The 27,885-nt window shown below is 37.1% G+C and overlaps 2 protein-coding genes across 4 annotated transcripts; one reads left to right on the top strand and one right to left on the bottom strand.

Annotated features, from left to right (window-relative positions):
* Positions 1-1,865: 1,865 nt before the first annotated feature.
* LOC137083057 (NF-kappa-B inhibitor delta) lies at positions 1,866-21,815 on the top strand. Of its 2 annotated transcripts, none has more exons than XM_067448735.1 (12): positions 1,866-1,968; positions 12,145-12,281; positions 12,369-12,399; positions 12,493-12,716; positions 14,073-14,305; positions 14,955-15,060; positions 15,868-16,014; positions 16,097-16,148; positions 16,235-16,407; positions 17,512-17,628; positions 21,384-21,548; positions 21,679-21,815. In XM_067448735.1, the coding sequence occupies exons 1-12, from the start codon at positions 1,929-1,931 to the stop codon at positions 21,748-21,750; spliced, it is 1,497 nt and encodes a 498-aa protein (XP_067304836.1). In that variant the 5' UTR covers positions 1,866-1,928; the 3' UTR covers positions 21,751-21,815. The 2 variants fall into 2 exon arrangements, with proteins under 2 accessions (XP_067304836.1, XP_067304837.1); XM_067448736.1 differs by lacking the exon at positions 1,866-1,968 and adding an exon at positions 7,775-7,955.
* fxyd7 (FXYD domain containing ion transport regulator 7) lies at positions 21,294-27,885 on the bottom strand. 2 transcript variants are annotated; one of them, XM_067448738.1, is made up of 7 exons: positions 27,662-27,885; positions 26,472-26,510; positions 25,569-25,643; positions 24,961-24,988; positions 24,358-24,398; positions 21,603-24,286; positions 21,294-21,521 (listed from the first exon to the last, which is right to left on the bottom strand). In XM_067448738.1, exons 1-6 carry the CDS (start codon positions 27,675-27,677, stop codon positions 24,267-24,269), a joined length of 219 nt encoding a protein of 72 aa, XP_067304839.1. In that variant the 5' UTR covers positions 27,678-27,885; the 3' UTR covers positions 21,294-21,521; positions 21,603-24,266. The 2 variants fall into 2 exon arrangements, with proteins under 2 accessions (XP_067304839.1, XP_067304838.1); XM_067448737.1 differs by lacking the exon at positions 24,961-24,988 and having other exon boundaries at positions 27,662-27,877.

Here is a 27,885-nt window from a genome sequence, read left to right as displayed (position 1 = left end):
TCTAGCTTATGATGCACATATAGTGTGAAAACTCTTAATTTCCATTATTGTCTAAAATAAACACCCAAACCTCTTGTAAAGGACAATTTCATCTATGATCTATCACTAGGAAAATATTATTTTCACTTAGTGTAAATAGAATCTATTAACATTTGGTGTATACAGCATCTATTGCTATTTGTGACAATGCCACTCTACTCTATTATTCGTAATGAACCTCAACTGTATGGCATTATGATAGTAAGAAATATATAATTAAAGAAGAACAATGAAGAGACTGACTCGGGTCTTAACTGGAAAAAATAGATCTGGCAATCACATGTGAATGGGCATCAACAAGAATATGATGTTTATGTTTATCTGCATATTCTATGATTTGTGTTTCAGTGGAATATTATTATTATATGATCTTATTTTCAATTTACATATACTGTAAAGTTGTTAGACTTTATGCATATTCCAAAGTGCATTCGTGCATTCATAGGGTTCAGTTTTTTTTCTCTCTTTTTTTTGTTTTGTAGATGATGTAATGAAATGTTATTTATGGCACATTATGCTGTACCTAAATTAACTCAGTTATATGCATGTGTGCCATAGACCGTAAAAAAATATGTATTATATGTAAAATGTATATGTATTTATGTATGTCTATAATATATTTGGTCACTAGATGGGGCAATTTTCCATGAAGACAGAAGTTGTACTATAGTCCTCTTTTCCATCCCAGCAGACACTGCTTCACCTAAATATAGCCTACTTGAATTCCATTCCTCTTTTAGAAAAAATAACCTAAATAATTTAGCTATAATAGCCACACCGCCTTGATGTTAGTGTTTACTTATATAGGGCCCATAGTGGAGAGGCTCTTAATCTTGCTCTTGAAGATCTACCGCTGTTTCACACTGAGGTTATTCACACTTTGATAGGCTACAGGAATAAACTAGTAAAGAGTGCCCATGCAGCATTTGAAATTAGCACATCTCTCCAGATTTTTAAAGTGCTACTTCAGAATAAACTAAGCATGCTCTACTGCCTATCAGGATGTTTAATTGTTGAAGAGTGTTTTTCTCATTACACACCAAATAAACTCAACAGTCAAGCTGTTTAAACATTTCAAGTTCTCTACATTTTCGCTGCTGTGGGAGAATGAGTGGGTGGAGGAGGAGTGAAGAAACAGAAGACCTTTTTGGTGTTGTGGTGAGAATAGAGGAAATGGACATGATGGTTAATTTCTGAGGCAAATTAATAGATCAAAGTTGATGTGGTGGAAAAGGAAGTACAGATATGGTCTTTAAGACAGTGTAACAAAACTAACTTTACACTGATGCACTGTATATCAAATGAATGTTAATGAAATAATTGATTAATTATATTTCTTAAAAGCAACAGAAACTATTCCAACATAAGAACTCACAACAACTTGAATACACCTGATCTATGATGATGCTGAAACATATTTTAAAATTTAAAGGGGTGATGAATTGAGAAATCAACTTTCCTTGAGCTTTTGATATATAAAAGGTAAGAATAAGAATAATCCTCTAAGTTTTAGAGCTGAAGACTTCTTTGTTAGTCAATGAAAATAATTTAGACACCAGGCCTCCCAAAAGGCTTCATTGTTAGGCCTACACTATAGCGATTCGAAACACACCTCTACAGCGTGTCTAATGGTCTAATCCAGTAGCCTCGTCCACCGACTCATGGAGGGCTTGCGCAAACTGGTCAACAACAATAAACATGCCGAGAAAGATAGCAAGATATTGCGCTATTCCTGGTTGTGGAAGAACACAGTCGCTGCATAAGCTTCCTTTGGATCCTAATATTAGGAATGTGTGGTTGAACTTTATTTTTAATGAACTTCCAGCTCACGTGGGGAAGACATTCACTTCAGTTCACTGCGGGATCATTTGTAAACAGATCTCCCGTTGATGCTGGATTTGGATCTGACAGGACTGGTGCAACACACATGTGAGTAAAACGTGTTTTTACATGTAATAGTATTGCATTGTTATAGATGTAGAAAATAGCCTATTACTTATTAGTTATCATGTTTTTTAATGTAAAAAACACAGGAACATCTTTAGTTGACCTCAGACAACAGTATAAAAAAATAAAAAAGCCAGTTCATGACACCTTTAAGTAATTTAGATTATTGACTGAAAAAAATCATGATTGGCCAATTTGCAAAAATAAAAATATTTAACTTTACAGCCTAGATAATATATTTTAATACATTACATTTAATATATTTATTAATATAGGCCTACTTAAACATTATGAGATTGTATAGCCTATATTAAAGGTGCAGTGTGGATCTACAGACAATGCAATATAATATACAGTGGGTACTAAAAGTATTCAGACACCCTTACATTTTTCACTCTTTGTTATATTGCAGCCATTTACTAAAATAATTTAAGTAAAAAATGTTTTTAAAAATTCATTAATGTACACACAGCACCACGTATTGACAGAAAAACAAAGAATTGTTGACATTTTTGGCAGATTTATAAAAAAAAAAAACTGAAATATCATATCGTCCCTAAAGCTTGGAACATACTCTGCAAGACCAAAGAAATGTGTTAGTTTTCTCGAGGTATAAGAACAGGGAAAAAGTTTGTTCTGGCAGTACATTCCATACTTCACGAGAAAAGCAGGTGCTGATCAACTGCGTTTCTCCACATTAACCGGGCACACATTAAATGTATGACCAATCACACAATAGTTTTCAGATACCCACAACAAAAAAGTTCTGCTCAGGCGATGTGTCGAGAACAAGCTGCGAGAACTCCCAAACCAGGGCTGCGAGAACAAAATGAACAAAATGTAGTCATTTTGTTCTCGCAGCCCTGGGAGCGAGAACTTTTTCTCTGTTCTTGCGGAGTATGTTGCAGCCTTAAGTATTCAGACCCTTTGCTGGGACATATATTTAGCGCAGGTGCTGTCCATTTCTTCTGATCATCTTTGAGATGGTTCTACAGCAGGGCTATTCAAATCTTACCCTGGAGGGCCAATGCACTGCAGAGTTTAGCTCCAACCCTGATCAAACACACCGACCTGTGATTTTCTAATGATCCTGGAGACATTGATTAGCATGTTCAGGTGTGCTTGATTAAGGTTGGAGCTAAACTCTGCACTGCATTGGCCCTCCAGCGTAAGATTTGAATAGCCCTGTTCTACAGCTTCATTTGAGTCCAGATGTGCGTGATTATACTGATTGGACTTGATTAGGAAAGCCACACACCTGTCTATATAAAACCTTACAGCTCACAGTGCATGTCAGAGCAAATGAGAATCATGAGGTCAAAGGAACTGCCTGAAGAGCTCACAGACAAAATTGTGGATAGGCACAGATCTGGCCTAGGTTACAAAAATATATTGCTGCACTTAAGGTTCCTAAGAGCATAGTGTCCTCCATAATCCTTAAATGGAAGACATTTGGGACGACCAGAACCATTCCTAGAGCTGGCCGTCCACACTGAGCTATCGGGGGAGAAGAGCCTTGGTGAGAGAGGTAAAGAAGAATCCAAAGATCACCGTGGCTGAGCTCCAGAGATGTAGTCGGGAGATTGGAGAAAGTTGTAGAAAGTCAACCATCACTGCAGCCCTCCACCAGTGGGGACTTTATGGCAGAGTGGCCCGACGGAAGACATACTGCTGGCTGTCAGTGGATCATTATCTACTTATAGGAAAACAACATCTACATATATTAGCTCTTCAGTACTATCAGCAGCTTTTACGTTTCTCCAGAGCTCATTTACCCACCTCCACCCCCAGCTCCTCCTCTTGTCAGTCAGGATTTGGTATTCTGACTCCCCTTGAATCAGACTAAATTTCTGAATTATTTTGTACATTTAATATCAACATTAATGATATCTGCAATACATCATGTTGGTTCTGTTCTGTTTACTCTAAGGGGGTTATTGCTGCTCTCCCTGCTCTTATTCATGCTGCTGCATGGATGCGCAGTGAGTTCTTGCCCAGAACGGAACTATACCGGCAATCCAAACAATATGGTATAGTCAATCAGTCATCTTTGACGATAGTGGTCCTGACAGAAATAAGCTAATGTGTGCTCTTGCAATAGCTAATAGTTTGTCAGTTAGCTGCAGTATTAAAAAAGTACACAAAAATTGTGTGACATTCAAATATATAAATAGCTGTATAAAATTCACTTTGAGACTACTCAAAGGGATACTCAAAAATGAAAATTACCCCATGATTTACTCATCCTCAAGCCATCCAATGTGTATATGACAATATTCATTATTTCAGACGAATACAATCAGAGTTACATTAAGAAATGTCCTGGCCAAAAAATATGGCTTCAGGGGGTTAATAAAGGCCTTCAGATGCAAATCAATTGGTTTTTGTAAGAAGAATATCCATATTCAATACATTATACAGTTTTATTCATATTGTCCATATTTAAAGGGGGGGTGAAACACTCAGTTTCAGTCAGTGTCATGTCAATCTTGAGTACCTATAGAGTAGCATTGCATCCTGCATATCTCCGAAAAGTCTTTTTTTTTTTTTTTAATTATATAAGAAAGATGCGCTGTTCCGAGTCTTTCCGAAAAAAGCCGAGCGGGTGGGGGCGTGTCGTGTGAGCGGAGCTAAATAATGACGTGTGCTCGCTGCTGCTATTGTGTTGAGTCGAGTGCGTCGTAAAGCTGTGTCATCCCTAACAGCGGGAAAAAAACTTTATTCAAAATAAAAATATGGCTTTTAATCAGATACAGCCATACATCTATGATCCGGAATCAGACCCAGAGGCTGCAGTTGAACAGGAGCAGCAGCAAAAAACGACTAGAGCAGGACGTCTCTATGTGGTACAAGTTATACACTAACTATATAATATGCTTAGCGGCTTGTGTTATTTACATATTTATACTTGAATTATATCGTCGTATTTTTGTCTTTGAAGGTGTACATGTGGGAAGTGCAGTTGTGCACGTGTGTTTGTGTGTTTACGCGTGGTTTGTGTAGACAGTAAGCGGACTGGTTTTGCACGGCAGGCTAGTTAGTGTTTACATAGAAAGACACGGAATAGTAGCGCATTTGAATGAAGAAGCGTGCTTATTTAGTTCAACATATTTCCCCACTCTTTGTGTATTGTTGTTTGGAGTGCTTTTACAATACACAAACATAAAGTTACACGCACTACACATCGCATGCTCCATTGATCAATTAACTATACGTGATCATGTTTGGGCTACTTGATGAGCATTGGCAAAAACACAGACATTTGAAGCAGTCTCACTCACCGCCTGCGGTTCCAACGTTGGGACCTTTATCGTTGGGACTGCTCCATCCTTCAGCATTAGGCAATCGGAAAATCCTGTGTCGAGCTGGGCCTGTGTCGAGCTGGGCCACAGGATTTTCCGATTGCCAGCATTAGGCAATCGGAAAATCCTGTGTCGAGCTTTGTTTCAAAAACTGGACTGTTTATGAAACAGTCGGCACCGAAATGCAGCGAACAGATATAAACATTCGCGCAACTCAGTTGCTGATCCGGAAAAGCAAATTCCATCCACTGTTGCCTTAACGCGGGGGTTTTGGGGAATCTGTGCAGGACTGTCTTGGTCTGGCAACCAAAAACGCACTTTTTTGGTGACATTGTTATGTGCACATCACCTGTCCAGCATCCTACAAGCCAGCGCTTTGATGGGCGTAGGCTGTTACTTTCGCTCTCTCCCTCTCTCTCTCTCTCTCTCTCTCTCACGCGCTTCCGGTAGAATTGTCCGTAAGGCCCATACAAGGAAATTCCGCCCCCATTAACGTCAAAGGGGACACATGATCTCTAAAAACTTGCCGAAACTTATGACTAACCGGAAGTAGTATTTTTGACAAAGAAATACTCCCATCAAACGTCCACCTTAACTTTTGAAACTCTGTCTGTTTAGTATGGGATTCCAAGTCTTTAACAGTGTAAAAAGATCAGTATGCATGAAACAGCATTTCACCCCCCCTTTAACACTGTCTGTCGGAAGCTGTTTTACTTCATAAAGTTTTAAATATCGATATTTTTCTTACTCAAACCCATAGATTCACTTCAGAAGGCCTTTATTAATCCCCAGGGCCCAGTTTTTCAAAAGTAATCCACTAGGATTTTTGATAACGGATTGGATCAAATCTTGAAAATGTGTTTTTCGAAAGAAAAAACGGATTACATAATCGGATTAGATCACGTAATCCAATCTTGGTTTTGATCCGGATCAAAACTTTAGTTTGGGTTTTTCAGAACTTTTTTGTTGGATTTGGATCATTTTGATCCAAAAAATATGGATTAAACTGATCCCATCAGAAGGGTGGATTCAGCGTGGATTTCATGCCCAAAATGTTATGAAAACTTAAAAATTTTATCAAATAATACTATATTTGGATCATGCAGTATCTTACAAGATATCCTATTTATTCATAAAGTTTTAATTTTATTTGTTCATTCGTCAGGCTACAGTGATTAGGTAGGCTTTAATGTATTCACCCTTTCAGTATAGGCCTACAGTAAAGTAGAAAGAGTTTGGCCTCATAAAATAATCCCCTAAACAGCTGTCAAAATTGACCAAAAACAATACATTTTATTGTGTTACTAACATATATATATATATATATATATATATATATATATATATATATATATATATATATATATATATATATATATTCATCACAATCGAAAATATTTTTGTTTTTAGAATATTTATTAGTGATGCATGCAATGATTACAGTACATCTATACTTGATACTTGTTATAAATATCCTCATTGTACAGTGTTTGTGTTGTAGGTCTCAGATGAGCGGACTGCTGGAAGAGGATGGGGTGGGGTTTTTCTTGTTTTTAGTTTTTTTTTAAATGTGAACTAAATCCGTGAACTACGTGATCACGGATTGCACAAAAAGAATTACTAAATCCAGATCAATTTGATCCGGATTAAACCTTTTGAAAAACCGGGCCCAGGAGCTGAGTGGATTACTTTTATAACGGATAGATGCACTTTTTTGGTCTTCAAATTTTGGGCTGCCATTCACTGCCATTATAATGCTTGGAAGAGCCAGGGCTTTTTGAATTGTATTCGTCTGATAGAAGAATGTCTTATGGCTTGATGGTGAGTAAATTATGGGATCATTTTAATTTTTGGGTGAACTATCCCTTTAATTGGTTCACTTAAAAACACTTCATTCCATGATGTTTAAGTTACATAAACAATGTTTGTTTAACTTCATTGATTTATGTGGCACCGATGTATAAGATTAAATCAAATAAATCCAACACACTTTTCCCCCCAGTGTACTATGCAACAAAAATTACTCGTACTGAGAATTAAAATGTATTCTCCATTGTATCGTCTCGCACATCCTTATTTGACACATATGCAAAGAAAGTCAGGCTCAAACCGATCCACCATCCTCCATAAGCTCTGTTTGACAGCTCCTCAGAGGGCGGAGCTATAGATGGTCGGGGAAATTGTTTTATGCTAATAAATATTTTTTATTATTTAATTCAAATTTAAATACATTCAAAACTAAATGAAATCATATAAAACAAAGGTGACATTTCTAAAAAACAAATTTACTCTATTACTAAAAGATTTCGTCTCGCACTTTCGTCTTTTATATTTGTCATTGACACAAATGACGAAAGAAGAAGAAGAAGAAAAGAAAAAGAAACCATTACTGCTTCTGTCAGGCTGAAACCGATCCACCTTCCTCTAATGTACTCTTGTTTGAGATCTCGTCAGCAGAGGGCGGAGCTACGAATGGGCGGGGAATACAACGTGCTCACTGTATACATATACTAGTGAAACGTGCCGATGCCAGTTAATAACAAGCAGCGACTCGAGGAGTTGACATTTACCAGAGGCTGCTCTGCGACTGAAATCATTCTGTTCACCTGGCGTGGGAGCCGAAAATTAAAGACAGCAAAAGGGATTCTGACATGCACTTTCAGAAATGTGAGTACCAAAACTTGTTATTAATATGTTTTATTTAGGCTACATGATTTATACAGCAGAAATAATCGGATAATATAGGCTAATGTTAATGTTTTTTGATATGATGGAGTTAAAGACAAAACGTACTAGCCTATAAAATGAGACACGGTAAGTTAAGTGTTAGGCTACCAATAATAATTCAACACTGACATCATTCATTTGACTAAAGTAATTTAACAAAATACTTATGGCTGTTAAATACGATTATTTAGCTGGAAACATCGTATAGAATACTTTTTCTGTTGCTGTTTATGTGATTAATTTTATGACGTAGCGTCGTAGCCTGTTCAGTGATGTATGACCGTTTAAAAATAGACGTAACTCATTTGAATAAAGGATCCCCCAACAACATCAGTCACTGAGTGCATTTTACAGCTATTTGGACAACCCCCTTGATAAATTACTCCTCCCTTTTAGACTTTCAATTCCCGTTTTCAATGGGTGTGGGTCTCGTTTTTATAATGAAACGCTTGTGAAAAATGATAGCGAAAAGTAAACTCAAGACTATAAAGGAAGCATTTCTACTACTGGTACCAATGTATTTTGGAATATACCAAGTGTCTAGGAATAAACGGCAAACTAATATAATTTAATGAGTAAATATAGGCTATTTATTGTCTAATGAGAGTAGAGTGAGAGACTGTGCGGAATCCCCGCGAGGACACGGGACACCCGCGCGCGTGACTCACTGGCCAGGGATTTCCGTCTTTGAAATTACAAGATAGAGGTGCGAGGGTATCCCAGCCGCCGAAGCGCCCACGCTTTCGGACATTTCAAGCCTGTTTTTTCGTCGTCGTGTGACCTTTGAAACTGTTGTGACTAATAACAAAAGCACTGGTATGTGTTATATAGCTAAACTACAGTAAAAAGAAAAGAAGTAGCCTATCAAATGTTTCACTACCATGAGTAGCGTTTAGTAAGGAGATTGTTGTCAAACTTGGATAGGTCTATAAAATTAAACTCTATATTATACTAGTTACAATATAGTCTACCTCAATACTATTTAGGGACATGTGCTTATTAAAAATCAGTTTGAGCCATGACCACTTTATCCTAATTTAATTTGACTTAAAAATAAACATAAAATAAAAAATAGAAGAAATATAGACATACACAAAACATAGAAACAACTGTGTTTTGTGTTAGTCAACTCTCACAATTGTGGCAACTGTAGACTTATACTGGGTCCAGTAGCCTACACTCTTAGAAAAAAAGATACATTGTTGTCACTGAGGCAGTACCCAAGGTACAAAACCAAAAACTACCAATATGTACCTTTTAAGTACATGTATGTACTTAATATTATACTTAATGTGTAATATTATCTTTAATATATACTAATAAGCACTCTTAAAGTACTGATTTGTACCTTTTAAAGTTCTAATATAAATATATTAAAGATGTACCTTTTCAGTTTTGTACGGGTACCACCCCAGCGACAGCACTGTGCTTTTTTTTCTGAGAGTGCATGTAATGTATATCTTCTTCAGTCACCTCAGATGTGTAATGGTCATGTATGATAATGATTTCACCCCTATATAGCTTATTTCTAATTGGTTAAGATAAACTCACCCAGTGTTAAACCACTCTCTCCTTCAATATAAATCGAAATAATTTAATGAATACATATTGACATAACTTTACAAATTTGTATATCTGCCAAGACGACTCCTTCAATATATGACCAATTTTATTCTAAGTTTTTTTCTTAAACTTTCAGAAAGTAGCTTAGTAGCTTTAGTAGCTATCTGACTTTTCTTTGAATTTCTTTAATATGAGTATACATGACACTGTACGTAATGTACACTTTCGAGCAGTACATTTAGAGCTTTAAAAGGTAACATGCTGAGAAGTGGAGTAATTTAACTGGAATGGAGAACAAAACAAAGAAGAGAGATAAGAAAAGGAATGATCCTCTCGAGGTTATGCCCAGTGGAATTTCCATGCTGATTAAACCTTCCTCTTTTGAATCCCCTTTGCCATAAGAATTACTTAATGTTTTAGTGAAACCAGTTACTTTTCCTGTAAAGGGATACCTTACATAATGAGACACAGAAAGCAATTTTTGTGTCTGAGCTATATAGATGAATGAAACACTATTATAATTATTATAGGCTAGTTGCACAACTATTATCAGATCATGGAGGTACATAATATTTTACTGACTAACCCATAAAAGATAATACTAATTTAGAAGTGTTTTTCTCACACTTCACTGAGAAAGAAATATCTGTGACTGTGAGTGAAGCAGTAATTGAATAATATTGTTATTGGAGCTTCCCTGTGTTCTTGGTGGCTAGATGAAGTATTGCAGCCTAACTGTGATCTATGCAGCTAATTTCAGCTTAGCACTGCCACTCACAGCTTCTAACTCACTGCAACATTTGCCACGCATCAAATCTGACTCTAAATCAGTACCTAAGCATCTGTTTCGCATGCCTCTGATGGGCCCCTTCAAAGAATGTACGTCACAGATGGAGGAAGAAGATGTGGTTTGCCACGAAGAGCGTAACGGAGGAAAGGAAACAGTTAGAGAGAATGTGCTGTTAGAACCTTCTCCATAGACACAGGGTTTCTGATGAAGAAGACAGGTAGACGTGACCTCACCACCTCTTTTCCAAATGGAATACCTTCCTCACGGGTAAGAGGATGAGCAGTACGCTCCTTCGGTGGAAATATCTTTCTTATCTCACGTTTGGGGTCAAGAGTTTGAAGAAACTTTCCTTCTCTCTGCTCTAGAATACGTAACTGAAGCCCACTGGAAACCTCCGATATTTGCATTCTTGTCTTTTTCAGTTTCTTTTAGTGACTAACACAAAGAAAAAACATTTTTACGTCATACCAGAACCCTTGATTAAAAATGGCACTGGGGAAAACACATTACTGTAGAAATCAATCGGTTTTACTTGAAAAAAACAATAAATATGCATCTAGCAAGATGTAAATCTTTTACTTTACTACAAATGTATGGGGTTTCATTCATATATATATATATATATATATATATATATATATATATATATATATATATATATATATATTATATACATACATAATTTTTCATTTAAAACAAACTATTATAACATTTATTTTCATTCTGTTTTCTTATTTTCATGTATAATTATTGTCACTGCTTCTAGTTAATAAAATTCCACCATTATATAAATGTAAATGTAATGTATATATGTAAAATCCTCATAAAGTATATGAACCTGATAATGGGAAACGGTGTACTCTTGCTTGATAAATCAATGTCAATTTAGATATTTACAGAGGCGCCGTTCAAAAGTTTGTTTTTGGTCAGATTTTCAACAAGGTTTTCGCATTTATTTGATAAAAAACACAGTAAAATATCTAATATTGTAAAACATTATTACAATTGAAAATAACTATTTTCAATTGTAATATATTTTAACCTGTAATTTATTCGTGTGATGGCAAAGCTGAATTTTCGCGTTCAGCATCATTACTCCAGTCTTCAGTGTCATATGATCCTACAGAAATCATTCTAATTCTAATTTTGTGCTTGAGAAACATTTATCATAATCATTGATGTTTAAAACAGCTGTGCGGCTGAATTTTTGTGTGGAAACCGTGTTTTTTTTTCTTCTTCTTGAACAGTATTTTTGTATGGCTATCACCAGACCAAGCTCAATTTAAGATTGAACATTGGTCTAAGAGGGTGTGTTCTGTATTTTCTACTGCACAAGAGGAGTGATACAAGCATAATTCAAATGACACTGTACGCAATTGGACAGTCCTTCAACCAATCAGACCACAAGAGGCGTGATCAACGGGGAATGACTCATCGCTGCTCTAATGCATCATCATGTTAAACCTGCCCATAGCGCGGCAGGTGAATAAGCCAGTCTGTAATTGGTTCCCGCAAACGTGTAACAGTAGCAGTAGAAATAAATGTACAGGTTTCCAGACTGACCTACGGGGCAAAATCAATTCGCCGGCAGATTAGGATGGGTTTACCCAGCATTTATTTTTACTTTGAATTTACATCTATATGTTGTTGCTGAACAAAAGTATTATTTTCTTTAAAAAAATCGTACTGACCCCAAATGGTTATGTATATATCATATAACAGCATTTGAACAGAAAAAAAAAGAAATCAAAAAATGGTTTGTTCCTGTGTCCACAGCACCGAAGGAAAAGGCGTGTTACCCTCTGCCCACAGTGAAGAAACTCCTGGAGCAGAAGAGAAAGAGAGAGACCTCCTCAGCACCCCCCTCCTGCTCTACAGAATCTTATACTGCTGGTGGCGCTGCATCTGTCCCAGTGAGACAAAACTATCATATCTCTAAGTATGAATGCCTTGAGGCTGATATAACCAGCTTTAATCATCCTCCAAAATGTTTCCAACAGGTGTTGGCATCAGTACAATCTCCCACTGCCGGTGAGTCTGAACATCTCTGCTAAATGAGGATATTGCTTATAAAATGCGACTTCAATGGCATTTAAATTCTAAAGATGATTCTTTCCCTTGTAGGAACCAGTGCAAGCTACACAGACATGGGCGCAGTTCGATATGACCGATGGGAAGTTTCCAGCATTCATCAGGCACATTCTTCCCTACAGCACTGCCATCCTTTCTCATTCATGTCTAGTTCCTCAACCGCACCAAACTTCACCCAGACTGGACAAACGCTTGCCACTGGCTACAGCCCTCAGCAGATGCAAGACTGCCAGGATGCCCAGACAACACAGCAATATGTAAGAGCTCTATAAGTATTTGCACTAGCGTAATAAGTGGAGGCTTACAAAAACATGTTCATTTGGTTCATAATGAATTTTTGAAAGGTCTCATGGTATGGATTTTTTATTATTATTATTTTATAATGTTTCCTGAGGTGCACTTGTATTGTTAGTATGGTTTTTACATACAAAAAATGTCATAATTTAGAAATAAAAGGCATTTTTTCTATACTTATATTAGCTCTCTGGCTTGAATGCTCTGTTTCAAGGGGTGTGTCTGCTGTGAGACTTCAGTGAAAACACCCACTGTTGTGATTGGCGGACATCTTTTCATTTGAAATTAGATTACGTGCAGAGGGGGAGTGGTTTATTCAGGCACAAGCAGCAGCTGCAGCACTCACTGCCTGTGCCAGTCGAGAGAGAGAGAGAGAGAAAGAGAGAGAGAGAGAGAGAGAGAGAGAGAGAGAGAGAGAGAGAGAGAGAGAGAGAGAGAGAGAGAGAGAGAGACAGACGGAGCTGGGGAAAGATGGCTGAGGAAGTGTTATTGTACCGAGTTGTTGAGAGTGTGAGTTTATTTTGTTTGTATCTGAGAGCTCTTAATAAACACGAGTTAACTTTGAAACGTTATTTCTCTCACAAATGCTTTCACCACAACTAACAACAAACTCGACATCGACATGAATACAGTAAGAGCTTCTGTTGAGCATAACAGCGTCATTATTTATTATATCAGCAGTTTGGACAAGTGTGTAGGTATACTCACGAGGTGTGATCGACATCTTTGATTCCTCTCTGTAGTTTAATCATTTAAATAACAGACTTGTTTCATGCTACTACCAGAAACGATGTGAAGTTGATCCTTTTAGTCACTGGCTTGATTCACTGATGCATCAAGACGGCCAGCAGTATTAAATTATTAATTAAAGTCTGTGTGAACTTGAATGATTAGCTACACATCAGAAATCACTGATCCCAGATCAGGCATTAATGAACACTGTTACTCACTGTTTGTGACGATGCTGTCCAATCCATATGGTAAAACCTGTGCCTACATCGCGACTGATAAACTGAATCCATTCTCTACTAATTCTCTGGGCGGGCAAAGCAGAGGAAGGGGAGGAAACCTTTCCTGGAATGACGTCATAACAGGAGAATTCAAGGTCAGCTCTTCCGGGCTCTCAATTTCTTAAAGGCAAAGAAAGACAGCCAAAACTCGGTTTACACGGATCAAAATGTCTAGCCACTTGGGGACAATATTCAGTCTAGGGGGAACTCATATTAATGTTAAAAAAACATCATACAATTAAAATTTCATCCCATGGGACCTTTAAAAATCACGTTTTTATGTTTTCTATTCTCTGTCATTTCTCATAGTCTATAACAGAATGCCCTGTAACTGCAGCCGGGACTGATATGACTGGGACAGTCCCCGTTCAGAGCTCCGGCTTGTGTTGGCCATCTGAATCCAGAGCAGAGGATCACACAAGCCAATACGTTTCCCAAGATTTCAAGCCCCAAATGGATTTGGTGAAGCTGCAGGAGGCTCGAGTCTTCCTGCAGAACATGGATTATAGTAGAACCACATGGCAGGATGATGACGGGGACACGTAAGTCAAACTAACATTTTCTTAATGATGTTTAGAGTGAAGATTTACCACAGATCTGTATTTGTAGCTTTAAGAGCCTCGGACATCATATGAGTGCAGTGCACTACTGTTCAAAAAAGTATTTCGATAAAATTCTCTGCCAAGGCTGAAAAAAAACTGTATCAAAAAGTGAAATCGTGAAATACGGTTATACTTTATTTAAAATAAGTAAGCCCAAAATGAGTAATACATTTTTTAATTCATGTTTAATTAATTCATTAATTTTTTCCATAAACATTTTTTAACCCCTTTGAAAATAAATGATTAACATGTCTACACACAAAAAAATTCTACAATTTTAGAATGATTAAATATAAACCAACATAAATACAAGAATGACATTTTCAGTGTGCCAATTTTGTATGCTAAATAACATTTGCAGTCTTACCTTCCAGTCACGTACAGATAATGTCATTATGTAAATTGTGTCAGTAAATGTATCAGCATTAGGTGTTAAACCAGAGGGGTCTTCTCATGAGTTTCTCAACTAATGAAACCACAGTCTAAGCGCAAGTCCTATAGTAAAGTGACTCTAACGGAAAACGGAAAGGTTGTTAGAGAACTCTGCACTGTAAATGAAAACTGAAACTTTGTTCTTCCTTTCTTTTAGAATTTTACATATCTATACTGCGAAAGGCCTGAGGGAATATGCTTTCGCTGCTGCAGAGAAACTTTGTGGACTGGGGAAGTTGGACTCTAAAGAACACAAGGGCAAGGTGAATATAGAAACAAAATACCGTTAAAGGGACCCTATTATTCTTTTTCAGATATTACCGTTCATGCCGTGTGTAATATAGCTGTTTGAGAATGTAAAAGATTCAAAGATCAATGTTAGTGTCTCCCCAAAGAAAGAATCGACTCTGAACTGCCTGAAACAAGTTGTCAGTAATTCCAGTCTTACTTCCTAAACAAACCTATCTAGGTTTGTAACAAATTTGCATAGTGCCAGCCAATGGTCCTCACTGGCTACCGTGAATAGCGTCAACTTAGATTAGTTGTAGCTAATGAATGGAGTGTTTAGTTTCTGTTGTCAACATGTTGAGAATACACTGTTTTCTAAGCTGCGAAAACAAATTCACTTTGCAAATACTTCCAAAGAATGAGATTGACACAGTCAAACTGACACCATCGTCAAAGTTCATATCGGTGTATATACCAGAGCTCAGGAAGCCACCAGAACTGAAATTCAGATATGATAATAGTCTGGATGCTTTGTTTCCGACACACTCTGTAAGTGGTAAACCAATCGCATCAGACCGGGCCATCTGACCAATCAAAGCAGAGTAGGCTTACAGAAAGAAGGGGTTTAGAGAGACCGAATCCTTCATCGAGCCATTTCCGGCACTATGAGAAAATAGGTGATGCTACAGTGTATATTATGAGAAAATTAACATGTTTTCTGACCTTGAATGCATGTAAACCTATTGTAGGAGATCTCTTAACAAATTCATGATGCTCCAGGGAATTTTTTTTTTTTTTTCGTATTAATGCAGTCACTGACTTTTTGTTCCTTTGTATCCAAGACTGCTTTGCTGGTGGCCGTAACTGCTAACCAACCAGATATAGTTCAGGATCTTCTCTCTCTTGGTGCGGACATCGGCATCTGTGACATCAACGGTCAAACTGCACTCCATCTGACTGCCACCTATGGTTTCCCCCGTGTCATGCAGGTGAGAGACATATGTCGAAAAATGATATATTTGTTATTCAAAAATGACAAAAGCATGCATCTAAACTACTATGATTTTAAAGGTTCTTCTCTTTGCTGGACTGCGAATGGACCTGGAGGCTCGTAACTTTGAAGGTATAATCCTTTTCGTACTGCTTTATTAAGCATCACATTTGCAGTTACAATAATATGCAGCTCTTGCTTCTGCCTGCTATCATTAGGTCTGACCCCTCTGCACTGTGTGGTGATCTCTCACTGTGCCACGATGAAGGCTATAAATGCCTCCTCCTCATCTTCAACATGGCTAGTCGATGGCAGTCTACAGACTCAGGCAGAAGATAAACTGATTTGTTTGCGGTTTCTTATCAATGCTGGGGCTTCAGTTCTCAGTCAGGTACTCCATTTTATGACTCTTTAATGCTTTATATTTTTAGCACAGTTTTAATCCAAACGATAATGAAGTAATGTGTTCATTCATGTTTAAGGACCCTTTGGTGGATAAAAAGATGTAGCAGAGACACCCATTAAATAATAAATTACCCCTGGCCCATAATAACATCAGTAAAGTACAATAATAAAGCCATTAAAATGATTATTATGGATGTATCTTTTCAAAAGTTTGTGGTTTGTAAGTTTTTTTTAATGCTCACTAAGGCTGCATTTATTTGATGAAAAATACAGTAAAATACTGTTCCCTATTTTAATGTATTTTAATATAGAATTTATTTCTGTGATGGCAAATCTGAATTCTCAGCATCCTTACTAGTGTCACACGTTCCTTCAGAAATCATTCTAATATTCTGATTTAGTTCTCAAGAATCGTTTGTTATTATATCAATATTGAAAACAACTTTGCTGCTTAATGTTTGTGGAAAGCGCAATACTTTTTTAGGATTCTTTGATGAATGTAATGCACGAAAGAACAGCATTTATTTGAATTAAAAAATCTCGTAACAGTATAAATGTCTTTATTGTCACTTTGATTGATTTGATGAATCATTGCATTGTTTTTTTTAATATCTTACTGACCCAACATTTTTGAATGTGAAGTATATAAAACATCATGTTTTTCTAATTGAATTGCTTGATAATGTGGAAGGGACAGTGAAACATTTTTTTCTGAATTTTAACTCGTTTAGCTTTTGCTTACTTGCTATTTTATAACAATAAATAATTGTAAATAAATGGAATTCTCCCCAGTCAAGTTTCCCCCACAAAAAGTATGTGTAACTAATATTAGCAACAGCAAACAAACAAATCACAGATACTGGCGTTTACAAATTATAGTTGATATTTATAGGTATAGGCAGGGAAAGAAAAGATATTTCCCAAATGTTCCTTTCTGACTGACAGGCAAACAATTGATTTTGTTATTGTTCCATATAGAGCGGTTTCGTTCTGAGAATACCGCAAAAGGAGGAAACTTCATTCATGCCACGCTAGCTTTGATGTCGCTTCGGTTTCACTTTGTTGACTAGTATGCCTTTGTCTTTTTCAGGAAATCAAAAGCAACAAGACTGTTCTTCACCTGGCAGTGAAGGAGGGGAATATCCATCTCGTGCGCTTTCTCTTGAGCCTTCAACTCTCCAATATGCAGGCGTTTATCAACATGAAAGTGAGAGACATATGATGACGATATTGTATTGACTTTCATTTACCTACGAAATCATAGGCTACTTATTAGGTGATATCCACTCGCCTCGCGCCATGGTGAAATTTAGACCAACAGAACTATTGTGAGTGTAAATAATTAAAAGGGCTAACGTTATTTCACCCAAAAACAAAAAAAGCTGAGCTCCATTGGTTTCAGGGTCATAGGATGGAGGACGGAGGAGCGAGGAAACGAGAAGGGATAGTGAGAAGCCCCCAAGGGTGAATCGCTTAGTGCTATTAGTAAGTTATTAAAGAAAGGAACATGCAGAACTACTGGTCTATTTTGTTATATTTATTTTTGTTATATATATATATATAATTTAACATGAATGATGCATACATTTAATAAGATAAAAAATAAAAATAAAAAAGGCTATGAGAATAAAATTTATATAAAATTAAATAACACCCTGGGGGGAATATCACAAATATGCAGATTTAAGTAGCCCTATGTAAACGCTGACAGACCACCAATTTAATTTAATTTGATTAAATTAATGTTTAAGTTGATATTTACAAGAAGTATTGTAACTGTTACTAATTTTTAACTGCTGTAAAAAGCACCTTATTTGTTTAAAGTGTTTGCAAACCATATGTTATTGCACTTTTGTTCATTTAGCAGCACTTTTGTATTCATTATTGAATTTTGCGCATACTGCGATTAATCGCGATTAACTATATATATAGAATAGAACTATTTCTATTTCTACTTCTTCAGAAAGCTTTTGAAATAAGCCAAGTCGTTATTTAGTTTTGTTTTTTTGCACACAAGAAATATTATTGTCGCTTTATAAAATTATTGTAGAACCACTATAGTGAAATGGACTTTGTAACAATGGCCCTCATTTATCAAAAGTGCGTACACCAAATTTCCAGCGTACACCTTGCGTACACCCAAACCCACGGTGACTTTGAGATTTATCAATATGGACGTTGGCGTACGGCACGCTCAAATCCTACGCCAGCTCGGGAGGTGGTGTACGCACGTTTGAGTTAGTGGGAAAATGCGCAGAAAAGCAATTCCTAACACCACAAAACGCACTGACAAAGATATGCTATATTATGACCCACTGTAAAAAACCACAACAACAACATTTAGTGTTTATTTTTGTGCAACATGAACGTCAATGTTTAATTTGTGTGACTTTACCAAAGCGTTTGATCTGTAGGCATATGTATTCCTCCAGTCGCGAGCCTGTGCGCTTTATCTTAAGTTTTAGGCCCGCGCCTGGCCCAGCAGCTGCGCACGGACTGGGACTAAAATAATTCAGACTGACAAAATAATAAAAATGGCCTTCTTCTTTTAAATAATAATAAAATCAATAAAAACGGCATTCTTCTTCTAAATAACAAGCGTCATTAAGAATAATAATCATAATAATAAGAAGAAGAATCTTACAAATTGTCATGTAATTATTAATGTGAATGAATGGTACTCCGCATCACATCATCATCACTATTGTACACCCCAATACATGTGCCGTGATACGAAATTAAATGCTAATTGTTTCAAAACGTGCTGTAAAATAATGCATTGTGATGGTAATTTATCATCCAAACAGCTATTTAAACTGCTGGAGTGCGCTTCTCAACCCCCACACTAACAGTAGCTACTTGTAATTTGGATCCATATTTTGTTTTTGTGAGCGCCTTTAATCCCACTCTTTAAACTCCCAAATAAAACAATTTCGGGTTTTTTTCCACTTCCCTGGAGATGGTCTCGATTGGCGCGTCTCAATCATAGTTCAGTAGTCAGAGCACTGATCAGGGAGTCAGCCCGTTGACTTATGTCCTAATCAGTGCCCTGACTAGTGGACTAAAGAGATGATTGAGCGCGCCCGATCTCCACGTCGGAGAAGTTTCGTTTCTTTGCCGTCTTCTGTTTGTCCATGGCGTAAAATGAGGGCGTGCGGGAGGCGGAGACTTGAATATATAGGGGCGTGTTATTCTAATGACGATCGTTTTCAGCCGCCGCATTTATCAAGGGCAGGTATTGCGTACACCTGAATTGCAGAGGTGCGCACAGTTTCATAAATCAGGCGGTGAGAGGAGTGTAAGCATAATCTTACGCCAACATATACACCCGTTTCTACGCAAGATTGATAAATGAGGGCCAATGTCTTTAAAACATTTTATGGGTCTTGAGAGAGGAAATTACATTGGTGTAAGTGGAGGCCTTTCTGAGCCATCAGATTTCAACAAACATATCTTAATTTGTGTTCTGAAGATGAACAAAGGTTTTACGGGTGTTAAACGACATGAGGGTGAGGAATTAATGACAGAATTTAAATTTATGGGTGAACTTAGCCTTTAAAGTTCAGTAACTTATATTTCAGATAAATTGTTGCTAGCTATAGCTAATATGCTGAGCTGACGGATATCGTATAGCTACTAAATTAATATCTTTTTGATCAAATTGTTAAATAGAATGAATTGAATCAATGGTTAACTGAAAAAGAAAGTTGCCTGTTTAATTTCTGTTTGAATCCGAGATTTTAAGGAATCGGATACATGACCAACTCAGCAATACAGTAATTTGTTTTGTTCCTGAATAATTCCATGTTAACGAACAAATGAATCTAGGCTTAATCTGAATGAATGAATCTAGGCTTAATCTGAAATCGCCCCCTATACCAGGGCATTATTTAAGGGAACAGCCATTTGTAGTGGTGTCCGAAACCATAGTGGACGATATTGAGTGCATGTATTCAATCCCACATTGCACAGCAATAATGAGTGTACAGCCAATGTACACTCAACGGCTGTCCGACTTCGCGTGAACTATATTAGTGGAGTAATGTAGGGAATAGTGAATGAGGGTTTAGGGGAGCGATTTCGCATTCAGCCCTAGTTTTTTTATGAATCAGTTGAGTGAACGGCCCAGTGACTCACTCGTTCAGTAATTTCTATAGTTACTTTATGATTCTGTGGTTTTTTGGATGAATCATTGAAATGGTTAACTGAATCACTTATAAGTACAATCACATGTTTTGTTCCTGAATGAATCAGAATTTTTTGAAGGAATCAGTTGAGTGAACGGCCCAGTGACTTTGTATAGTTCCTGTATGATTATGTGTTTTTGGACAAAGAAGTGGAATGATTCACTGAATCACTTATAAATGCAACACATATTTCATTCCAGAATGATTCAGTTTTTTTAACCAATCGGTTGAGTGAACAGCACAACGACTCACTTACTTGATTTGTTTAGTTCCTGAATGATTCAGTGTTTTTTAACAAATCGGTTGAGTGAACAGCCCAACGACTCGCTTATAAATACTTGATTTATTTAGTTCCTGATTGATTCTATGTTTTTGAATTAATCAGTTGAGTGATCGACTCTAACAAAGACAGACAATTTTTCGTCCCTGAAAGAATTAAAATGTTTGAAGGAATCATTTCTCTGGGTGCTTCGGTTTCCCTGACAGTCCAAAGTGTGTGATTCTCCGTGCTGGGTTTGGTCAGGAAAAACGTGTGGAAAATTCTGCTGGGGTGACCCCTAATGGGACACCTGGCTGTAGTAACTGTGTAGCCTTTAGAAAGAGTCACTGAAATATAATCACCACTCAAACACAAGTTAAGCTCAGTGACAAGCCGCTCTTCAAATAATATTCATGGACTATAATGTGATTTAATCATCAGTACATTTATCATATAACATTAACTTAAAGTATACAACAATGTGACATTATTTATTTAATGTCTGTCTCCTCTCAGGCTCATGGACACACCGCCCTACACATGGCCGCAGGGCTGCACGGAAGCCCCTATCAGGAGGAACTGATCCGGCTGCTGCTGAGTCGTGGTGCTGATCCCAGCATCCGCAACCTGGAGAACGACCAGCCCGCTCATTTACTGCAGAGTGGAGACAAAGGAGAGAGAGTGAGACGCTTTTCTTTAATAACAACCAGGCAGTCTGCAAGGACTTGTGTGTACCATAAAAACGCGTGGCTCCACTATTTTGTAACTAGCTGACACCAATTTTCCCCCTCTCGCTCTTTCTCTCCCTCAGCTCAAGCTCATCTTGAAGAAGAAAAGTGCCTCCTCTAGGCGGCGTTTTACATCCTTACAGGACCAAGAGTGACTAGGACTGATCAGTCCCAGCGTTCCACACCTTCTCCAATAGAGATCTAGATCAAACACACAAGAAAAATCAATCTTGATGATACGGTTAACTATTCACAATCAAGATATACATACGAATTATGGATTGAATGCACCTCTGTCAAATAATTAACAAATAGTCGTCCTAGACTAGAATGAATAGGTTCACTAGGTTCTCTCTGGAGAAGGATGGGTATATTTTTAGTATCCTTTTATGAGGATTTTCACATATTGCATAATTTTAGTATGACAGTTTTTCTTTTACGAAGGATCATTCATCGATTCTATACCATACAGCTGCTTTCAGTTTATTTAAATGCTGAACATTTAAAGCATTTTAATATGTTCATAAATAGTGATTTCAGTGAAATCATCATGAGGAGTTTCCACCTTCAATTATAAACCATATTGGTTTGCTTACATGCTTTTTTAAACTCACTTTTTCAGTGGGATATTCTATTTGTTTTCAGAAGTATTTATATGGCTTTTGGTTAGTAGTGTGTTGCGTGTTATTCTCTGCGCTCTTGTTTGTGTTACTTTCACTCAGGTCACTTATTTATTTCATTGTTTGATATGAATGACATCAGTTCTCTATGCAATGCACTTTTCTCAGCAGCACACTTGATATCATTGTTGTCCATACAGGAGATGTGTCATCCGACCATGTATGTGAATGTGTTATTTTGATGAGTCATATACGAGGGGGTGAAATGTCAGGGGGTTCTGAGGTAAGAAAAATAAGTCTTGTCCTTTTAGAATCAAGTCACAATCATTATTATGATTTATTAAATGTTAATTCAATGAAATAGTATGGAAGGAAAGGTTTTTGTATGTTGGTATTGTGTCTGTCTTGTATCAAGATTTGAAATATTGAAAGTTGTTGTTGTTGTTGTTGAGTCAGAGACATGCATGATTCACCTTTGAGTCCCTCTGGAAATTCAAATGAGGGAAAACACACGCTAATGTCACTTTCTTGTAAACCAAAGAGAGGACTGGATTTATGAGAATTAGTAGTGCAAATGTCCTTCTAGTGAATTCATTTGTGAAACTTTGCTCACTGTATTGATATCACAAACACTTAATGAATGAAACCATCTGACAAAACCAGATTCTGTAAAGTAGCATTAAAATCTGCTTGATTGAATGTACAATGTTTAATAATATCATTATGAGCAGCATTTATACTTTTTTTCTGCAAATCATTAATGTTTTATTCATGTGTGGTTTGCGTTATGTGTCAACTGAACAAGCCAAACTAAGTGAAGCTAATCAAAGTAAAGACCAAGAATGAAACTCTTTAACTCAGGATCTTTTATTGAGACAAATGCCTTTGGTATATGACCGATATTTGGATGAATAATAAAAACGCCTTTTCGGATATTAACTGCATTCCAGCTCATCATTATGACTGCCGCTTATTCATTCTCATTTACTTCATTTCAAAGCATATCAACCCCCCAAAAATACCTTTTTGCGTAATGAATTCATAAACATTCCTCCAAAAAACATCATGCTGAGCAAAAGCACAGTGATTTATTATTCTAAGTAATATGGATGCTTTCATCATGAGACATAAAATACATTCAGTTGAGATTAAATCAGTTGCTTTCAGTAACACTTAAATATCACTGTCTAAACTGCCTTGTTTACTGGAAAACAGTATTCAGATATCTGTGCTGTTAGAATAGGCATTTTAATTAAATGTTACGTTACTACTGTTATTATTATGTTATATAATGTTAGTAACTAGTAGTTTGCTACTGTGTATTTGATTCAGTTGCACCATTCGATCTTAAGGCAAGACTTTCTCCATATAGTAATGTGCAATTGCATATTAATGTCTGACTTTACTGATCTCTGCATGTTTGGATGATCTTGTTACGGTTATTGTCAAAACTGTATTTTTAATATACAAATAACAAATATTCCAGAGCTAAAATAATAAATAAATATATATTAACATCTAGCTTTCTTACATCAACCTGGCATGCACAAATTACACAGGGTGACACACAGGATTGTGCATAGTTCCATGCTGGAGAGCTGCTAAGAAGCCATTTATTCCTTATTCAAATGTAAACGAGTGTAAATATCAATTTCATCATATCTGTCTAAAGGATTGAAATCGATTGGATGAAACATCAGCTCTTTGATGTCATTCAATCAGTCTGCTAATCGTTATTCCTTGGTATGTATTTTCAAAAATGCCTTTTTTTAAGATGTAAGCCTCATATAATAACTACAATTAAAGCGAATCATTCATGCATAAGTAAAATAACTGCAGTCGGGTGCATCGTGAATGCTGTCATTTGCACTATATGAACACAAAAGGACATAATGTAGCACAAGTTCTACTGAGAGACCTAAAAATACAGCCATAGATCAGCATTTAAGCTGAGGTTACAAAAAGAGGTCAAGCAGGTTCTACTCTCCTCCACATTCCTGTAAGTAACTCTGTGCATCTGAGCATTTCCTCTTGCCGCCGCACCATCCGCTTCAGACCGTTTGAGGGGGAACTAAAAGAAAAAAGGATAACTTAATCAAGTGTCCAATATATTACTTAACATGAATTGATGTTGTGCTGTACCTTCTGTCTTTGGTGGCTGAGGGCTTTCCACTGGACTAGATCTGTAGTGGAAAAAAATCATAGAGTTTATGCCAATAAGCAAAACTGGTCCGTTTAAGCACTCCATATTTAGCAAGCATGCTCATCCGCATTAATCAAATGTAAGTGGTATTGCTTGGTTTGTATGCAAGGGCCTGACCATTCAGATCCTCTCAGGACGACATGCTGAGCATTTTATCAGTCTTGATACACACTGCCTACCCACACAAAGAGCATATCGTTCACTTCTTAATTTTGGGAAGCACAAGAACGTCAAACTTCCTGCGGTCTTATTCTTGTACAACAGGCGTCCGAGACATACTCGAGGTCTTGCGTTTTAAACGTGCTGCTGTTTGAATGAATAGACAGTGTAGGTGAGCTGAAAGAAGAAGCTGGTCAGTTCAAAAACCAGTCGATTTAGAAACCAGGGGCTGCATTCAAACAGTAAAGGAGCTTTACAGAGAACACTCATGTCATGGCACCATCAATTCCAGCTTTTTTTCTTTTCAGGACTTTCCTGATCCTTTATTCGGTCTCATTCCACATGCACAGTCAAGGCTGCACATTTGTGTGAAAACCGCTTACTTGGATTTCGAGCATTTGCACTTTTTACCTGTTGGGGCAAAAAACATTTAGAGATGATGAAATATATAATCGAGAGGGACTTTGACTGGGGTCAATTTCATTTCAGTTCAGCCAGTTTGAAAGGAACGCATTCAATCTCATTTAAATTGACCAACAGTTTCTTCATACTGCAGAAGTGCCAAGTCAAATGGTTTGGTGAATTGAATGTGTTCACTGCACTGATTGAAGTAAGATGGTATTGACTGCAATCACTGTCCGGTGAATACCACTGATGATCCTTCATCACAGGGACGTTGTTAGGCTTTAGGGGGGCTGAAGCTACCCAAAAATTGACCTAGGCCCCCCTAAATGATGATAATAACCACAATAACAATTTGATTTATCAATAACCATATCCTCATTCCTATTTAGACGCAACAAATTATATATATATATTCAGCTTCAAAAAATAGTCGAAAAGTCGGAAGTTAGACAGAAGTACAAAGAGTTGTTGTGCTATCATGACCAGAAGAATCAACATAAATCACAGCTCTTTTCTATTATATGCACTCATTCAGCACATCTTATATTTCAAAATGTCTATTATTATTATTATGTAAGTGACTTACTCAGAGCAATAAGAATCCCGGAAACAAACATAATCACAGCCAGGATGACACCCGTGGTCCGCAACGTCTCGTAATCTGAGCTCAGAAATCAAGAGTTGTGAAATACTCCGTTTTACTGACTTACACCCAGTTTCACAGACCAGGCTTAAGCTAGTCCCAGACTAAAATGCATGTTTAAGCTGTTTTAAAGGAACTGTATGTAAGAAATGTATTTCAATTAATCATAAAATGGCCCTGATATGTCACTATAAGAAACCATGTTAAATTCAAACGCTTATATCACTGACAACAGTAGTCTGGTCAGGATATTGTCATTTAAAAGATGTTGTTGCAGCCCTCAACTGATGTTGATGTTGACATGTGTTTTGGCCTGAAGCTCCACCCTCCACCAATCTACCAATCACTAAGTCAGTAGTGTATCGGCATCCGGGTTGCCAGCTATACTCTAGTTACCACAGCTGCAACTACAAATGTTCCTGCTGAATCCTGCAGCCTATCTGGCAACCTCGAGTATACCTCAGGGATACACAGCTCTACAATCATTTGAAAATGATTGCAGTACCAGTTTTGGCCACAATCTTACTTACACTTCCTTTAACTGAATGTATTTGGCACTGACATTTTTTTAAATATCCAGTGCCATGTTTTGTCTCAGGATGCACACCAGTAATATTTTCTAAGGCACGTTTATAAAAGCTAATTAGATGCCCTAATTCAACTAGGCCTAACCCTGTCTGTGAAACCAGGCTCTCTCTCTCTCTCTCTCTCTCTCTCTCTCTCTCTCTCTCTCTCTCTCTCTCTCTCTCTCTCTCTCTCTCTATACATATATACAAACATACATACATTCACAGACAAATAAAAATGTAATTTTTATGTATTTACATGCAATATTTAACTGCTTACCATAATTGAAGGCACTTTGGTCCATAGGCATGTATGATTCTGTAAATACATTAAAGTATTTTTTTTAAATTGTGAAACAAAAGAAACACCTATAATATGCTTAATATGGACATTAGCAGCACTGATGCCCTGTGAAGACGTGGAGTGAAGTAAGACAACAATTGGACTGAGTTCAGCACCATGGACAGATGCTGGTTTATTGCATCTATAAATATATGTTAGTAGACTGGACAATCAGAGTAGCCTAATGAGGTCTCAAATAACGCCGAGATACATTCAGACTGCATAAATAGTGATCTCAATTAGCTTTTGAGCATGTACGAGGCACAAGGCATCTTGCAGTGTCAAGTGTTTTCATGTGAAAACGCCAGTAATTCGGGAGATTGATTGGATGCATAACAAGACTGCAAGCTCAGGGAAAAGCCGGAGAACCTGCAGTCACAAGAGAGAGGACCTTCCTCGAGTGATAATCAATAGAAAGCTGTTCAAGCTGCCAAAAGTCTGCGAGCTTTTATTGCCTATATGGGGAAAAAACCTACATAATAACATGCAATATAGATAACTGTGAACAGGTGTTGTCCCATGAACAAGCTCTATATAGCGCAATGATGCGGTTGTGTCCTGATGAATTTCCATGGTTTTGTAACTGCTTGGCTGGCGAATATTAGCACCTCATGCACTCTTAAAGGGATAGTTCACCCTAAAATGAAAAATCTTTCATCATTTACTCACCCCATATGCCACTCCATTTTCATTGTATAGAAAAAAAGAAGCTAACGAAAGAGACTGTCATTCTTCAACATTTCGTGTTCAAGGGAGATGTTTTTTCGTGAACTATTCATAATGGTTCAATAACGGCGCTTTCAAATACTGCATTGCTCGAGTAAACACGCACTTAAAAATAAATTAAATAGTTTTAGAACAATTTCTGCAGTACCTAAAAATATTAAGACAATTAATCAGACCAGTTTCTGAACAGCCAATGCACAACGTCGTGTAATTATATCAGTAGTAATATGGTTAAATCTAAAATAGTAGAATTTGCATAACTAGCAAGATTTTATTGTATTTTTTCCACCGTTAAAGGCTGCTAACGACAAAGCTAAAGTAAAACGAGTTTGACAATACATTATGGTAGCCTACACTATACAGTTCAATTAAAAGCAAACAAATGCAATAAACAGACAAACCTGTTGAAGCTGCCATTACTGCAGTGCTCTTTCTTGATCTTGCTACAGGCTGTAATCGAGCACTGTGAATGAAAGGAGCGCTGGTGGAGCACTGCGTCGATGCTGGGCTTCGGAAGCTACATACTTACGCACCCTAGCGGTGCAGGTATGTCGGTGTTTCCTTTAATTCGGTAGGGAAGGGGATGCTGTCGGGTCTTGCGGTCTTGCATGTATGCTGGCCAATG

The sequence above is a fragment of the Pseudorasbora parva genome, chromosome 7, assembly GCF_024679245.1.
Source record: "Pseudorasbora parva isolate DD20220531a chromosome 7, ASM2467924v1, whole genome shotgun sequence".
Classification (NCBI taxonomy): domain Eukaryota; kingdom Metazoa; phylum Chordata; class Actinopteri; order Cypriniformes; family Gobionidae; genus Pseudorasbora; species Pseudorasbora parva.
This window is presented reverse-complemented; position numbering and strand designations above follow the sequence as displayed.